Genomic DNA, 17,684 nt, shown 5'->3' on the forward strand with positions numbered 1-17,684 from the left:
GCCCCGGCCTCCGCACGCCGCCAGGCCTCGGGCCCCTGCTCGGTCTTCCTCCTCCCAGCCCGAGCCAGACGTACTCGAGCCCCCACTGTGCCGAGGGACTCCCGGGGCTCTGCCGCCTCTCCCACACAACGCGGGACTCAGGTCTCCAGCACCGAGCCCGGCGAAGCTGCCGCCTCACCCCCTTCCTGCCTCACGCTGCAACGCGGACACGGCGGCCATTTTCCCTCCCCCCTCCCGCCGCGCCGTCAGCGGCGGCAGGCGCGTGCGCAGGTGCGGAGGGGCGGGGGGGGGAGCCCCGCGCCTGCGCCGGGAAGCCCCGAGGCGAGTTGGGCGGTGAGCGCGTGCGCGGCAGTGGCCTAGGCAGGTTTGGAGGGTCGGAAGGAGCTGGAAGGTGCTGTGGGAAGCGGCAGGTGGGTGCCACAGTGAGACCAGGCAGAGCCAGCCCCGCAGGGGGAGCGTGGGGGGTAGTCTGCGGCGGCGGCGGCGGGCGGGCAGGGCGGAGGAGTTGCCCGGTTTGTCAGTGAGCGACCGCCCGCTGTGCCCGAGGGAGTTGGGCTGCCCGCCGGCCGCGTACCGTAGCAGCGCCCGGTGAGCTGTGGTGCCGAGGCGGCGCCGGGTTTGGGGACGGGGGATATGCGGGAAGAGGCGAACCCGGCGGGGAGGGGGGTGGGGTGCGGGGAGGTGGGTGGTGTGTGTTTCTGGCAGCGCGGGCATTAACGTCTGAAATCTCAAGCGTGATTTCCATTTATTTTAATCGTTTTTCCATGCACCTCCTCCTGCCAGGCCGCGGAGCCCTGCGGCAGCCTGGGAAGGGATGACGGGCGTCGAGGGGGAACGGGGCATTCGTTGGGAGAAGGGGCTCCTGGAACGGTTTTCAGAATCCGTTTGATACCCCCCTCCCCTCCCGTTGTTGTTAATTACCGACCCCCCGGAGGTCCCGTGTCACGGAAGGCCTTTGTTTACAGCCGCCGTGTGGGCTTTGAAGGAGCTGCGCGGAGCTCGGCGGGCCCGTCGGTGCCTCTTGCTGGAAGGGGAGAGTCAGCATTGCTGGCGTCCCCAAGGCAGGACGACTGCCAAAATACAGAATTCTTCAGGGTCGACCCTCTGTATCGTGATATTGCAGAAGCACAAAAACAGTTCGAAATAGCTAGTGGGTGAAATCTAAAAATTATATTCCGGTCTGACATCGCTTAACGTTGCTACCGTAATTTTGATATTACTGTTGTACTAAAGAAGTCAGGGGAAATAAGCCCGTTTTCACAAATTTGTTTGGATATACTTTGTACAAATAGCAAACGTGTGTGGTCAGTTTTACAGTTCCCTTTTTGATTCCTTAAACAGAGCAGTTGGAGGACGTGTATTTCTAATGGTGTAAACCAAAAAAAAAGTACTGTCTGTATCTGTTGTAAGATATGATTATCTGACAGTGTTTCCCATTTTATTTCCAATTTGACAGTATACGCTTTATTATGGCTCTCTGCTGCTAAAGTTTTGCTGTCCTTAGTTGTTACGGTTTGACAAAATATATTGTCAAATTATAACAGTTTATCGTCGTGTAGACAATTGTTCTACCAGCCGATGACCCCTCACCTACCCAGGAGGGGGAATTGGGGAAAAACAAAGAAACACGTGGGATGAAATATAAATAGGTTTAATAGAATAAGACTAAATAATTAATGTTAATAATATTGAAGAGCCAGTATTGATCCGAATACCAATATAAAATATACAAGGATTAAACTCAGCCAGTTCTATCAGTAGGAAGCTGTGCACTCCCAGCAGTGGGCAGCAAATGTCAGACTCTACGAGCACAATGGTTTCAGGAGGAAGAGAAGAGCTCAGGGGTCCAGCACTGGCCAAGAAGTTCTCTGGACCGCCGCCATAAAGGGAGAGTGAGAACTACACGGAAAACTTTATAATTTGTATTGAATGTGGTGTTCATGAAATAATAAGAAATAATCCTTTTGGCCAGCCTGGGGCAAGTGCCCAGGTCTTGCTCCTCGTCATCCCTGTGGCTAGCAAGGTTCAAAAACACTTGAGACCTTGAAACCCACATAGACTAGCTGGCTAAGAAGTAACTATTTTCACGAATTCAGACAAGAGAGTCTTCTAAAAGTGCAGTTTTCCCAAGCATTGCAAGAGAAATTAGTCCCATGTCACTCAAACCAGGATGTTTTGAGGTTTCATGGCCTACAAGCTAGCCTTCGAGAATCAGTGAATGAGAAAACTTATTTTTCTTAAAGGATTTTCATAAGTAAGTTGTTTGAGCTGTTTTATGTAATGTAGCTGTTTTAAATGAAATCAGGTTAGTTAGTCTCCGTTTCTTACCTGATTCTTGAAAAGAAAAAAAAAATTATTCCCATGAAGCACTTATCTCTAATTTGTGCATAATGTGCAGTGTCTCTGACACAGATTTAAAGGTGCTGTATCATGGTGATGAAAGCTTCAGTGGAAGATGATGATTCAGGATGGGAACTCGGGATGCCTGACAAGATGGAAAAGAGTAATACAAGCTGGATAGATATAACACAGGATTTTGAAGAAGCTTGTAGAGGTGAGTTGTACTGCTTGTGTTCTGAGAAAACTTGGAATCCTTTGGAGGACTAAGCATAGTTCGTTGAGGTGTTTTAAGCAACAGTTTGAGCCAGGTTCAAGCTCCAGATGAATGGACTACATAGGTTAATCACAGGGAAATACAGAATCAATCTCTGAGGTTGGAAATGTCAGAAGAACCTCGCCTTGCTTTCTTTTCCAGATTACATACATACCTTTTTTAAGTTATGTTTTTTCATTTTATGCATTTTTACACCTGTGTTTTTTCTTTGCAAAAATTTCTTCCTATCTCTTCTGGCAACTGGAAACCTCATTCATCCATGCAGAATCAACACTGTTTTTCCCTGTACGTTTTTGGAACTATAGGGTCCAATGATGTATTCATTTAATTGGTCAGTGCCTCACTTTTCATCTTTTTAACGAGATCGAGCTTCGGAGGACATGCAGTGCATATCAGTCAGGGGGAAGCAGTTGTGTCCATTTAAATAGGCACCTTTGTTGTTATTAGATATTAGTGCTAGTTTACCGTGACAGGGACTTTATTTTTTTCCAACTGATTTTGTGATGACGTTAGGGAAAAATAAGAATAAAACTGCAAGTTACAGCAGACAATATTACATAATGATAAACACAATTTCCTTATGCCGTCAAACAATTCCTGTATAATAGTCATATACTGTTTGTGTACACATCGAGTACATCTAAAATTTTCATTAAAAGTAATGAGGAAAAGCAAGTCTTTTGGTATAAACTCCCCTGGAAAAAATTAGATGTCTGCATAAAGGAGCACAGAAAACTGCCATCCTGTGTTGCAGGCTATTCAGATGCTACTACTTGGTGATTCTGAAACCCTTTAACAGTTGGTATAACAGAGAGGGATGAGGAAAGACTGTGGAAAAACTGGGAGTTTTTTAGCCTTTCAGTCTTGAAAGCGCGTTGTAAATAAAAGCAAATGAAGGTGGAGTAGAAATGTCTGGTCTGCTTCCCACACCTTGTTCTCTCTTAGCATAAAGGAGTTTGGTGAGAGACAAGACTATCCTGGAAAGGTTGCACTAGAACAGTGATTCTAATTATTTATCCTGTTCTGTTCCTTTGTAGAACTGAAGTTAGGAGAGCTGCTTCATGACAAGCTGTAAGTATGCCTGTGGGATAGTTCTGTTTTTCAGATAGGATTAGTGCAAATTTGTTAATGTTTACTAATAAGCAAGCCATGCAGTATCAAGGAAGCTTTTTTAAACTTTTGCTTTAAATAAAATAGTTGAAGTATTCAGCACATCATTTGTCCTCAGCAGCATGTGTATGATGCATCTCTATGAGTACTGAACATTTCTTATGGAACCAGTGTAACATTATGTTTTCAATTGATCAATGTAGTTTAGCAGTTTATAGCACGTGAGTTTAGCCACATGAGTCCATTCACTTCCATAAAGAGAAAAGTGCTTACTTAAAACTCAGAAAATAGAAGCACACTTTTAAATGCAAACCTGCTTAAAAACTTGTGCAAGGATGTCACTGAGTAGTTACTCAGCAGAATCAAAGCACGTTTTTGAGGTATAATTTTATACATAAGAGCATTTCAGAGCAAATACCCGTTTCAGAATTAGAATGTGCCACACACAATAACCTATTTTATATAATAAAGGCTTGTGCAGCAGTTCTGATGAATATTGTATGTAACAAAGGTGAGGCAATATATCCATTCTTCTGTAGGCCAGTCTTCATTTGGTGTAGTTCTCCTGCAAGGTTTTATGCCCTGACTACAAGTAATCCATTGTCACATGCTGGGGTTTTTTTATATCAGTTTTCTTAACATGCCCATTTTAATCAAAGTTGGTATATTAAATGTATGTTATTGTCAGTTTGTGTCATGTATATTGTCATTAGTTTGTGGGGGACGTATCTTACTTGGGTTTTTGGATGGAGCATAATAACAGTCTGTTCAGTTAATACGAGTTTATTATGTTATGTGATCTTTAATGAGTTGTCTAGAAAAAAGTGTACATAGATTCAGTAATGCCATATTTGTCTCAGGAGTGTACTTCAGCATTAAAAAAAGGCTTAGAGTTTTCTTTTAGGTATCTATTTGGTTACTTCATTGTTGAGAGATCCTCAAATTCCTGAAAACAATAATCTCTGAAAATCTGTTCACATACCTTATCTTATTGTCTGTAGTGATGTTGTCCCAAAGCAGGGTCATTTACCCGGTGTGCAGACACCAGAACTGTCTGTAATGAGTGTACTCAGTTCGTCATCGTATGTTCTTTTACATTGGTTTGTGGAGGAAGACTGTTTTATATAAAATAATTACATTCTGAATATTTTTTTTTTTGGTGTTCTTAGTTTTGGTCTTTTTGAAGCCATGTCTGCTATTGAAATGATGGATCCCAAGATGGATGCTGGTATGATTGGAAACCAAGTTAACAGAAAGGTTCTTAACTTTGAGCAAGCTATTAAGGTATGCGTGACTTTCCAGGTTTTGCCTACACTGTCTGTAAAAGCATGATGTAGGTTTATCAAATTGCAGTTAAGCACAATTGAAAATGTTTTCAATCTTTACTTAAAATTTTTTTTTTATTTTTTATTTTGGATAGTTAAGTAAGAAATAGCTTGTGATGTTTACCTTTTTTGTTACCTGTATTACCACAATGATGCTAACTCGTCCAGTGAGAAGTACTGTGAAATTGTTTGGTATTGATACCTTAAATAAATAAATTTCAGAAATGGTTTTGCAAATGACCCTGTGCTTCCCGAAAATGCATCTTTTATATGAAGATGTATTGGGTAGTGTCTCTTTAAGCTGAATGGAAACGAGCTTCCTTACAAAAGCTGGAAATTAACACTTAATGAAACTATCAGTTCATTAGCATTGAGCAGAAGCTGGCTAATTTAACAACATTGACAGTAATGATTAACTTTTGATGCATGGTCAAGATAAAGTTGGGGAGGGAGGTTGAAAGACTTTCTGTTATTTTGGAAAAAATAATGCATTCACAGGGGAAAAAATATTTTTTTACCATAAACTGGGTTTTGAATGGACTAAGAGAATTCTGTGTAAAATATTGGCTAAGTCGTGTAGTATGTATGGAGAATTGCATACATCGAACAAATAAAATGACAGAAGTGGGGTTGCTGCCTTCTTGGTCTTGACCTCGAAGGCAGTAAAACTCTACAAGTATCTGCAGTGCAAAAAGCAGTCTTCAAAGAACGGGTCCTGCGTATTTTTCCTTGTTCAGTCTTTATTATGACTATACTTACTGTTTTGTGGTTTAAGTATTGATTGTTAACTGGTATTAAACTTACATTGGCTACTCATAAATCATAAATTTTATTTTAGCTTTCTCTTTGAATAGCTTTATGTCTTTCTCTTTGAATAGCTTTATGTTTGGTCAGTGTTCAACGCAATGCAGGGAAGGTTTTCAGAATTTGAGGCACATTATGAAGCTCTTCAATAAAGCTAGTGGTATCCAAATATTCTGAAGTCTTAACCAAATTGTAATTGCTTTCTTGGCTGTACAAATAGTAAGTTGGATTTTGCCTATAGGCTTCCATAGTCTTTAGATTTTTTTCTTTCTTTTTTTCCGAAGGATGGCACCATTAAAATAAAGGATCTCACTTCACCTGAGCTGGTCGGAATAATGGATACCTGTTTTTGTTGTTTGGTAAGCATTTCTCTGCTTTGAATGTTAGATGTTTTTGCTTTCAAAGGGTGATCCTTTAATCCAGTTTAAAAAAAGAAAAAATGGTAGAACTCAAGAAAAAAGATTCACCAGGCAGAAAGTGCATACTTAGTATTTTGATTTCCATTTAGGTACTTGCATTGTCTATTATAAGAGGCATAATTTTGATTTTTGGATTTTTTATTATAACAAATCATAATGGAAGAAAACCCGTAGAGTTTTGAATAATGTAAAAAGGTTTTGTAATTTGTGTTTTCTAAATGTATGGTATCTGACTGCCTGCTCTGTATTGGTGTTTGACTGTGTTGAAAAGCGACTGTGCACTAACCTACAGCACGCTATTGCTCATTCCTGTACAGCCAATATTGACTGAGCTTTCAGGGGTATTTTGAAGAAAGAAAAGAAAATGCCTAAATCCCTTTAGAAAGGAAATAAGTGAATTATCAGTTATTTGTTAATTGTGATTTTTTTTCTATGTATATTTCTTAATTTCCTCAGTAAATGATACAAATTATTTTCAGTTACTCTTTAAAATAACATCAATAACATTTATTTGGGTTTTAAAAAAATATTTCAAATTAATTTAGTCCAAAAAGACATGTAAAAGTCACTGTGTGTTTGTTATGGTGTAACATATTTCATCTGCTCCCTCCCCTTTTTTTTTTTTTTGAGAAGGGACAACGGTCGTATTAAAAATCTGATCCTACTGTGTTTTATGCTATTTCAGGATAGAAATAATTGCTTAAATTACTGAAGCTTTCTCTGCAGCTTAAAGCAGCATGAAAGCAGAAGAGAGAGGGGATCGTGAAAAGAAGCTATAAATTGTAGAAGAGAACATGCAGAATATTGATGAGTTGTTTCATAGCCACTAGTACTTTTCATTCAGTATTTATGTAGAGGAATCTTATAAATCTGATATTCTCTTAACTTAATGTCATGTCTAAGTCACAGAAATGAGACCTGAACTTTGTGGAAGAGGTTAGCCAACATCCAAATTTGTTAGCGTTAACAGGGTTTAGTAACTTAGTGCCTGCCACAGCCCGCACATTGACCAAGGTTAAAGGCTGAGAGACTTCTTGCCCTTTTTTGATAGATGGAAGGTTGGCATGATAGGAACTTCCTTAATGACTCACTGAAGCACAGTGGGATGGAAAAAGAATGGAGATATAAAAATGAGGACTTGGCTGTCATGAGTAAAATATTTAATTTTCTTTTCCCTAGATAACATGGTTAGAGGGACATTCCTTGGCACAGACGGTGTTCACTTGCCTTTACATTCATAATCCAGACTTCATAGAAGATCCTGCTATGAAGGCTTTTGCTCTAGGGATCCTAAAAATCTGTGATATTGCCAGAGAAAAGGTTAACAAAGCAGCTGTTTTTGAGGAGGTATGTGTTTCCTTATCTCCTGTGGTTATATATGTAGCATTATATGTAGGCTCCATAATGCAAATAAAACAGTATATTAGAGAAATTTATTACTGTTTGATTCAAGGATACAGTAGGAGTAGCAGTTCATCCTCCTAACGGTATTATACTTGAACTCTTTAAAATGCAATTTTCTTCAGTGAAGGTATTGAGTGCTCTTTTCTGTATTTTGCTTGAGTATTGGAGTCACATAAATATTTTACTCAAGAAGCTAACCATTTGAAATCGTTTTTACTTGTGGTTTTCTTCCTATTTAATATTTTTGTTCTACTTGAGATAACCATGGCTGTCTTTTGTCTGAAATGCCCATCTAGCAGTGGAATCAGAGTCTGGTTTTACATGCTCAGAGCAGTTTTTGTTTCATCTGAACTTGGACAAGTCACTTCTTGCTGCCTATATTTAGCATTGGTTAAATAGTACTTTGCATCCCTAGTTCTTGTAACATTTTGATAGGGTGGCACTTGATGAAAATATGAAGGGCGTACTGGTATTAATGATTTATGCAGAAAATAATTACCCCAAGCTGGATTTGGGCAGGAAAGTCACCCAAACCATAGGTGTATTCAGTTGTACAGAATAAAATCAGACTTTTATACTTGGTGTAGTTAAACAAAAGCACCCCAAAACAAAAAAAAAAAACAACAAAACAAGGAGATAAAAAAACCCAACAACAAACTAAACAAAAAGAAAACCCCAAACCCCAACTTGTTTATATTTCACTACATATTGCTGCTTTGATTTTTATTTTTTAGGAAGATTTTCAGTCAATGACTTACGGATTTAAAATGGCCAACAGTGTGACTGATCTTAGAGTTACAGGTACAGTTTGTGTTTTCTCTGTATCTGTCCGTCAGTTTCGTTCTCTTTTGAGCATGTTAATGGCTCTAAACCAAACCTAATGAATTGGTGGCTTGGTAAGAAGAGAGATCAAATTATTTTTCCTTGAAGAAAAGATTCAGCTGTTTATTTGTTAAATGACTGAGAAACAGAGAAAGTGCTTTTAGATGTGCCACTTAGGTGGCTGGGTGTGAGTGAGCTCATCCAGGACTGCTTGAATTCTGCTTCTCTGCCTGACAGTTTGTTGTGATCTAAACGGATTGCTTTTGAGGAAAAAGCAATCTAGTAGTTCTAAAGCTATGAGTACGTATGTTATTAGATACATACATATGTATGTGAGCCTTTTGATACACATTTGAGCTTTCTATTGATTATTTTTAGAAAATTTGTGAACACTTTAGCTTTGGATCAGTCAGCCTATACTCTGATTTACCTATTGTTGCAAGACATCCCCGCCATCCCTCACAAGAATATTTTTTGTCTGGTCTTTGGCTAATGGATATGTAAAGCACTTCACAACTTGATTTCTCCTCAAAACTGTTTTCGTCTGAGTGGTGTAGCTGTACCTAGCAATGCTTCTCAGCTTTTAATTGTACCCTGATTTTTCCAGGTATGCTAAAAGATGTAGAAGATGACATGCAAAGACGAGTGAAGGTATTTTTCTCATGTTTGCCTTGTCGATTGTACTTCAAGTGTACTTAACATAGGTTTGGGGAAGGTAGTTGGATAATGAAGAATGCTGTGGTTTTGTGTCATCAAATGGTGGGGTTTTTTTGAAGAACTGCCATAATGATTTGTGGAACGTGCTGGTAGTTTGCCTTCTAGGTAAAGATGCTGCAGTCTTCAGACTTTTCAGAACACTTTTCTAATAATTGCTTCATTAGTAATAGGAGGAATCATGATGTAGAAGGCGACACTGAAAGTGTGCGTTTAACTTCTGGCTTTTATGCAGATACTATGTGATGTTAAAGAAGTCACTTACTCTTCCTTTACCATAGTTTACAATATAAAATGTTCATACAATTTCCTTGCCTATTTGCAGAGTGGACTGAGATAGATCTTACTACTATAGGAGAGTCTTGGATCATTCAAGTACCTAGATTATATATTAAGAGGTTTTGAACAAAAATCACTTTTGAAGTGATTTTTAGGGTTACTTTATGGATGGGTGTTCTGGAGAGAGTAAAGGGATTTTATCAGTGATTTCCCTTTTCAATTTCTAATAAGTTATTTGAAATTCCTTTACCTTCTAGAGTACTCGAAGTCGACAAGGAGAAGAGAGAGACCCAGAAGTTGAACTTGAAGTAATGAATTGCTTATTTTTTTTTTTCTGGATTTCATGAATTAATGCATCATTACTTTAATCAATAGTTAACAGCTTGTGAGAAATGCCTGTCACCGGTGTTGCTACTCCTGTTGTATGTAAACTGCTTAGACATGGCCCTGAGCAAATCTCAGGCTAGCAGGTTGGCTTTTATGCTTTGAAGGGATAGAGTTCTGGATGGATCCCAATGGCAGAATAATTACACTGCTGCAGTTCTACCATTTATGCACCTACCTCTCAAGAAAAAGCCATTAGCAAAGTAGGTGGTCTTATCTTTCCTCTACCTTCTTCCCTCAGTTCCTTCCCAGCAGCTTTTACTGCTGCTGGCAGCCTCACTGGCAAGGGAGAAGGTAGGAGGAGAAGGGGAAAGCAGTGTAGCTCCTTCCAGGAAAAAGCAGTAATTGATGTAGTCGATGTGGCTGATTTAGAAAAGGTGTGGGTTTCCTTTCCCAGTAATGTTATTTTCTACAGAAACTACTTTTAACATAAATCTTCAGCAAAAAGGAGAGAAAATTAGTTTAATAATTTGTGGTTGTTTAGTTAAGCTGAGATTTGAATGGCATTTGCGTGAGAAATAGCTGTACAGCTAGTGGTTGTGCTTTACTAAAATTATCTTAGTATTTTTTGTGTTAGTGCTTTTCTGACAGCAGTACAGATTTCTTCTATAAATTCTGTAATTTTTCTTCAGAATCATACTAGATAACATTTTTAAGACTAGAGAGCATGCTTCAATAAATCTATAAAAGTTTTTTTAGTGAGTTTCAGGATTTAATGTGTACAGCATAGTAATTTGCAGCATATTTTATTACAGCATCAGCAGTGTTTAGCTGTGTTCAGCAGAGTCAAGTTTACCCGGGTACTACTGACTGTTCTAATAGCATTTACCAAAAAAGAGGTATGTTCATGTGGTGTTTCTGTGTTTGCATTGTGATCCTGTGAAATACTGATTTTTCATTCTTTAAGGTCAAGCAATTATTCTGTAGATTCTGTGGATTTGAATTGATGTTGCTGCAGGTAAAGCGATGGATAAGGCCTTACAGTGGCAACCATTCAGTTTTCTTTCATTTTTAAAGAAAACATAGGGAAGGCTAGTAGCTGACATTATTATGGCCTTGCAGAGAGACAGGATATTCCTTCTAGAGCACTTAAAAATATTTATGGGGTTTTGATTACTCTTTTCACACACATGAGCAAAAGTTTTCTGTCTTGCGTTCAGTCTCCTGTGGAGCTACCTGACATTGGGCAGTGGTTTGTCCATCTCTGAAGAGTTGTTAACTTTTCCTTCCATGCGATACTGGATTTATATCTAGACTTCTTTGCTCTGAGAAGAGGAATATAACAGATTTCCATGCAATTTGGTCGCTTTTTTGAATATAAGATTTAGAAGCTGCATGCATTGGGGCAAAAGGGTAGAATCACATGTTAAATAAGATAAAGCTTTTTGTTTGAATAGCTTTTTCTTTATATAAGGATAAATATCTGTCTATTGCTTATTGTTATTTCCATTTTCATAAGGAAATAAACAAGTTTCTTGCTCAAGTGGCATGGAGTGGTTCCCACATATTCTGCTGTTGAAGCAGCTGCATACTGTACAGTTTAAAAGACCTTGATTAAATTGAAGGTCATGTGCCAGTATCATTGATAGACATCAGTGTTGAGAAAAAAGTGATTGAGTGGTTGAGAATAATTGCATTCTGAGTATAACCATTAGTTACATCAGAAATCAAACTGTGACATGGAAGTGATCTACATTGAGGTACAAATTCTGTCTGTGTTTACTGCTATGAGTTAATGAACTGCAAAATCAAATTAATTTAGTGTTGCTAAACTCTGATTACTTAAGGTATAAGTTATTTACATCATGGATTACTTTGATTTGAGTTAGATCTGCTTAGCAGCATATTTTTCTAGTAGATTTATGGATGCTGTAATACATGAACATATATTATGCAGAACTGCAGATCTTGTTCAGCTTCAATTAGATTTTCCGGGGGTTTTAAACATCTTTTTTTCTAAGAGAAGTCAAGTTTCAATTTGACTTGAGATTTCAAATATTTTAAGTTCCATTGGGGACTGTTAGTCCCGTATTTTTAAAAAAAAGATTTTATGTTTTACGGACATCTATTTTAAATGGTACCTGGTTTGCCAACAGATTTGGATTCATAGGACATCAGAAAATTCAGCATGTCAGCAAATCATGAATCAGGATTTCTAATGGGCATGTTCTAATTTATATAGTGGTTTCATTTCAGTTGATAGGTTGCGGTTTGTCTACATACTCAGTAATTCTGCATTTCCTAATGATAAGAGGTTTTTTTCCTCTTCGCAGTTTGGGAGTTCTGCCTCATTTGGTAGAAGAGTTTCATGGGGTTTTTTGCACACACACACAACCAAATGTAGAGGACTTGCATGTAGTGTATACTAGACTTCCAATTATAATTACTGTTAAGGCTTATCTTATATAGCAAAAAATACAGTACTAAATGTGTAGATATGTAAAATACAAAGAACGTTTTATTGCATAAAAATCTGTTGGGTATTTTTTTTTCAGTACTGATTTTATACCAACATTAGAATCCTAATGTAATTTTTTTTCTGATACTAGAATTAATTCTATAGTCAAAATATGTTGATTCATAATGTGAATAATTGCTACCTGCCTTTCAGACAAGTGCAGTTGCAGAAGCTCAGAAACTAATGACTCAGGCAGCTGACTTGCTTTCTGCTATCCACAATTCATTGCATCATGGTATACAGGCACAGAATGATACCACTAAAGGAGGTATGTATCAAGTTTTACCATTTTTTTTCCTTTCTTAAATATGCTGTCTTGATGCACTGTAATATCTGCATGTATTTTAAAAAAACCCACTATTTACTTTGAACTAATAATACTTGTTACAGCTTTGCATTGTTTGGTATTAATTTTATTTCACTAAATGATGGTTCTCCTGAGAGCAATACGTCACTTCAAAGCCAGAGATAATGTGAACCTTTGATTAAGTGCATTGCACTTCAGATCAGCATATATGCCATTTTAAAATAGGGAACACCACCTCACTGTCTGTACAGGTATATGCTGAGATGTTGAGGCCTGGGTTTTCTTCAGTAGGAATCATTGTCTCAGTTGGGTAGTTAGTGTCTCTGGAAGTTAACTGTCAGTTAAGGTTCATTTTGCATAATTGAATAATTTGTATTGTACTTTCAAGTTTGAAGTGAGTTCTAAAACACAGCTTATGTGCAGCTTTTCTCTTTTTCTCTCTTTTTTTTCTCTCCCCTCCTACTTCATTAGATCATCCTATTATGATGGGCTTTGAGCCCCTCGTTAATCAGAGGTTGCTGCCACCAACTTTCCCTCGATATGCAAAAATAATTAAAAGGGAAGAAATGGTCAATTATTTTTCCAGACTAATAGACCGAATAAAAACTGTATGTGAAGTAGTCAACTTAACTAATTTGCACTGTATACTGGTAAGCAATATTTCTTATTTGTAGCCAATCATGGTGTTTCTTACTGTTGTGTGCGATTTCAGACTTTTCTGTCTTTTCTGACACTTAGTGTTTTTCTTTTTTTGACAAAGACCTTTTCTCCTGTCAAACCTCCAGTATTTCCCGTAATCTGTTAAGTAATTGTGCATGTTAGTGGCAGGGCCCAAGCAAGTTAATTTCCTTGTAAGTCTTTCGTTGAAGAGCTGCATCTGCAGTAGCAGAACATAATGCGTTGCTGCATTCCTGACTTTTTCAGACTGAGTAAGCAGCATTCTGCATAAGTGCCTGTACCACAAGAGAACACTTAATACATGTTTGTTTAAGCACGTAATTCCCTGAATAGGCATAAAGTTAAGCACCTGCTTATGTTCTTCCTGGAATAAGTGACGTTATTCTCAGTTGCTGCCTACATTTATTAGAAGACACTTAAATGCTTGAAATACTTTTTACCGTACACGCATTCACTGACTGAGAGAAGAGCTACAGTTACATCAGTTCAAAGATCAAGCAAAAATCTTTGTCTTCCTATTTCCTGTTAAATTAGTTAAAGCAGCGTTTGGATCAAGCATCTGGTACCAGTGAAACATTGCAGTTCTGTTACATACCTTGTTCAGTTATGTTGTGATTTTAACAGTTTCACAGTATCTTTTTTCTACACTGTTGTCCTCCTAATTGTTGCGTCTGAAGAAGAAAATTCAGAAATCTTTCGTTCTGTTAAATAACAAATAATTGCAGAAAAAAAGAGATTTTAGCTTTATAATATGTTCTCTTTTGCTCAAATTATTCATGCTTACTTTCTTACAAGTTGTGTAAGCTATGCTATGCGTATGTGTGTGTGTTTGTGTATGCAAAATACAGGTGTATTTACACAATTGTGTACATATATGTGTGTATATATAAAAATGCAAATGTGTGTATGTGTAGATATATATAGAGAGAGATATATAGATAGAGATGTATATATAAAAAAAAATTGGCATATTAACCTGAGTTGCCTTTTTTTTTTCTCCTAATATAAATTAGGATTTTTTCTGTGAGTTTAGTGAGCAATCACCATGTGTTCTTTCAAGATCCCTATTACAGGCAAGTCTTAATATATGTCTTTGAATAAAATACGTCTGCGTTCATTATAAATATGGATTCATCTTCTTGTTTCAAATATTTAAATTGTTTACATATCACTTAATATATAAATGGTAAAAAATTTTCTGGAGATACTTAAGTGTTAGGTATATGGAGGCTTATGTTCTGATCTAATTTTTTAAAACATTTTTAAATGCTGTTGTTTAGATCATGTTAGTACATGTTAATTAAAGCGGAAAGTGTTACAATTTTTTTCTCTGCCCGAAAGCTGGACCTGTGCACACGGTTTTTTTTATGCTGTTTCAGTTTGGGGCTGGTATTTGTATTCATCCTCCCTGTTTGGACTGGATTTCGTGTATAGACTGCTTCTATTGCAACAACAGTAAAACTGATGGTTAGGGCAGAACAGGCTACTACTTTTCTTCTCACTGTTTTACTTACCTTGAAAGTATATTATATATTCCTTAACTCGGAGTAAAATATGCTTCCTTATAGGAGGTTTTGATTTGATTAGGGTGTCCCTGGACGTCAGAACTCCTTTACATTTGATCCCAATTAAATCATATATAGAGCTGATGAATATGACTCTTGGCAAGTAAAATGTGTTCATAGCGTTTGTGTTCTGACTTCCCACTATATGTGTTGGTGCAATCCCTGTGGGTGCCTGATAGCAGAGCTTTTTCTCCAACTGCTGAAGAGCCATGTAAGAAAGGGACACAGCACTTGTGGGGAAAAGTGAAACGAGCATCAGACGTGACCAATGAAAGCCATAGTATCTATAGGGTTAGAAAAAAATCTGCATTAGTCTTAAGATTTGCCTTTGTCAGCCTCCAGGGAAGCCGCATAGCCTATTTTATGTTAATCTTCAGAAATATCTGTCTGATTAATTATCTTTAAAGTCCAAGAAATAAAATCATTTTGCATGCATTGTCTTATGCATGTAATAGAGCTGTATTTTGTGTCATGGGAATACCACAGAAGTGACAGATCTCAATATGCCTCTGTTTCTGAATCCGTAACGTTGTACCTAGCTGGACCATTTCAGTTCTTAAAGCAATGTTAGAAGTTTCTGATATAATAAAGATACTGTAAGAGCTTTCTATTAGTAATTTCTGAAGCATTACTTTTAACTTGTAACGTGTTTCTAAAAACATATTTTCACTTTCAGACAACTTTTCTGGTAGATAACAAGAAGGTCTTTGGCACTCACCTCATGCAAGACATGGTAAAAGATGCTTTAAGGTCTTTTGTCAGTCCTCCAGTACTTTCCCCAAAGTAAGTGGATCTTGAATTTGCTTGCATGTGTTTACATGTCTGATAAAAAAGTATTTCTGCCTACAAAAGCAAGGACAGGCACATAGAGGATATATACATTTTGTACTTATTAGTGCATATGTATGAAGGAGTCAGTTGCTGTTGCTGCACTCATGTTTTGTTTTTAATTTTGTGCTACATAGACTGGTGACATTTATAAACGTATGTATGTACGTGGATATTTCCTTTTCAGGTGTTGTCTTTATAATAATCACCAGGCGAAGGACTACATTGATTCTTTTGTGACACATTGCGTTCGGGTAAGCATTCATTCCAATTACAGCATGTTTATGTGTGTATGAGCACTTTAAAGATTTGCTGATGTTTGAAAATGAGACCAGATTTTTTAGACACCTGTCGTGAACGCAAAATTGCAGAAGTTGGCCATCTTAAAATGGTAACAATTTTAAAATAGCCAGTAGAGTTGTTGCTGGTTTTTTCCTTTATTATGCTTCCAGATTTTTCACTAACATTTCACTTAATTAGTGAAATTAGTCTGCATCTACTACCTCTTTACAGGGTAATTTCATGTCACAAAACAAATGCATAGCACTAGTAAAAACAAAATTATTTTTACATTCTCTCCAGTTTAAAAATTTAAAAACCTGTTTTAAAAGATTCATTATTGAATGTGGCACAATGAAATCTAAGAAAATCATAGAATCATTTAGGTTGAAAAGACCCTTAAAACCATCAAGTCCAACCGTTAACCTAACACCGTTAACCTAACAACCTAACACCACCAAACCCTGTCCCTAAGCACCACGTCTACATGTCTTTTAAATACCTTCAGCAATTTAAGCACTTCCCTGGGCATCCGGTTCCAATGCTCAACAACCCTTTCAGTAAAGACGTTTTTCCTAATATCCAATCTAAGCCTCTCCTGGTGCAACTTGAGGCCAATTCCTATCTTGTCGCCTGTTAGTTGGGAGAAGAGGCTGACCACCACCTCGCTACAGCCTCCTTTCAGGTAGTTGTAGAGAGTGATAATGTCTCCCCTCAGCCTCCTTTTCTCCAGGCTGAACAACCCCAGTTCCCTCAGCCGCTCCTCATAAGACTTGTGCTCTAGGCCCCTCACCAGCTTCATTGCTCTTCTCTGGACACGCACCAGCACCTCAACGTCTTTCTTGTAGTGCGGGGCCCAAAACTGAACACAGTATTTGAGGTGCAGCCTCACCAGTGCCAACTACAGGGAGGAGGATCGCTTCCCTAGTCCTGCTGGCCACACTATTATGATAGAAGCCAGGATGCTATTGGCCTTCTTGGCCACACAGGCAGATGGATTTAGGCATAAGAAATATCTTTCTTACCCAAAGCGTTCTGGTCCGATGAGATTCCGAAGGGATGCTCACTCAATCTCACGTTTACTTGCGCACAGAGAAACGGGCGCTTGCATCACTCCAGAGAGCTTGCGTGCCTGCTAGCTTGCACTCTGTAGGAATCCTTAAGGATCCCATTTCCTAATATAGATGTATATAACAGGTGCCTGGTTTTATATGTAGTACTCCTCCTGCAATTTTGAATTTGTGTTGAAAAGTTAAAACTACACTTTGTTTCTTTCAGCCATTCTGTAGTCTGATTCAGATCCATGGACACAATAGAGCTCGTCAGAGAGATAAACTGGGTCACATTCTTGAGGAATTTGCCACCCTCCAGGATGAGGTATGGTATACTACCAGGGTGGAGCATGTGGTATTAGATTCTGCATGAATGATGCAACTCCTCTGTTTGTCCTAAAATCTTTAGGACAAGGATTCCTCAAATGCAGCCCTCGTTCTGTAGGATGCATCCAGAGACTTTCGGTTCGATCTTTTGAACAAAAAGGTGTTACATTTTTAAAGATTAACTTTGTCCAATAAGTAGACTTCAGGGTAACCTGCAGTGATGCCTGTAATTAAATGGTAATTGCATTGTGTGGATAAAACACGTTTACACGACACCTTTGAAAGTTCAGCATTATAGCTATGCAAGGTGTAAAT

The 17,684-nt window shown here is 38.1% G+C and overlaps 1 protein-coding gene across 2 annotated transcripts in view; it reads left to right on the plus strand.

The window, feature by feature from the left end:
* NAA35 (N-alpha-acetyltransferase 35, NatC auxiliary subunit) overlaps nucleotides 1–17,684 on the plus strand; it is a 25,789-nt gene continuing 8,105 nt past the window's right edge. The window contains exons 1-16 of one of the 2 annotated variants that reach the window (XM_074570784.1): nucleotides 1–410; nucleotides 2,413–2,554; nucleotides 3,652–3,685; nucleotides 4,894–5,008; nucleotides 6,138–6,212; nucleotides 7,452–7,619; nucleotides 8,411–8,477; nucleotides 9,106–9,149; nucleotides 9,749–9,799; nucleotides 10,631–10,714; nucleotides 12,487–12,601; nucleotides 13,112–13,290; nucleotides 14,332–14,391; nucleotides 15,560–15,666; nucleotides 15,899–15,965; nucleotides 17,269–17,367. In XM_074570784.1, the coding sequence (XP_074426885.1) occupies nucleotides 2,431–2,554; nucleotides 3,652–3,685; nucleotides 4,894–5,008; nucleotides 6,138–6,212; nucleotides 7,452–7,619; nucleotides 8,411–8,477; nucleotides 9,106–9,149; nucleotides 9,749–9,799; nucleotides 10,631–10,714; nucleotides 12,487–12,601; nucleotides 13,112–13,290; nucleotides 14,332–14,391; nucleotides 15,560–15,666; nucleotides 15,899–15,965; nucleotides 17,269–17,367 (1,389 nt within the window). In that variant the 5' untranslated portion in view covers nucleotides 1–410; nucleotides 2,413–2,430. Of the gene's footprint in view, nucleotides 411–2,398; nucleotides 2,555–3,651; nucleotides 3,686–4,893; nucleotides 5,009–6,137; nucleotides 6,213–7,451; nucleotides 7,620–8,410; nucleotides 8,478–9,105; nucleotides 9,150–9,748; nucleotides 9,800–10,630; nucleotides 10,715–12,486; nucleotides 12,602–13,111; nucleotides 13,291–14,331; nucleotides 14,392–15,559; nucleotides 15,667–15,898; nucleotides 15,966–17,268; nucleotides 17,368–17,684 lie in introns of both variants that reach the window. The other variant, XM_074570785.1, reaches the window with a different exon arrangement.

The sequence above is a fragment of the Larus michahellis genome, chromosome Z, assembly GCF_964199755.1.
Source record: "Larus michahellis chromosome Z, bLarMic1.1, whole genome shotgun sequence".
Lineage (NCBI taxonomy): Eukaryota > Metazoa > Chordata > Aves > Charadriiformes > Laridae > Larus > Larus michahellis.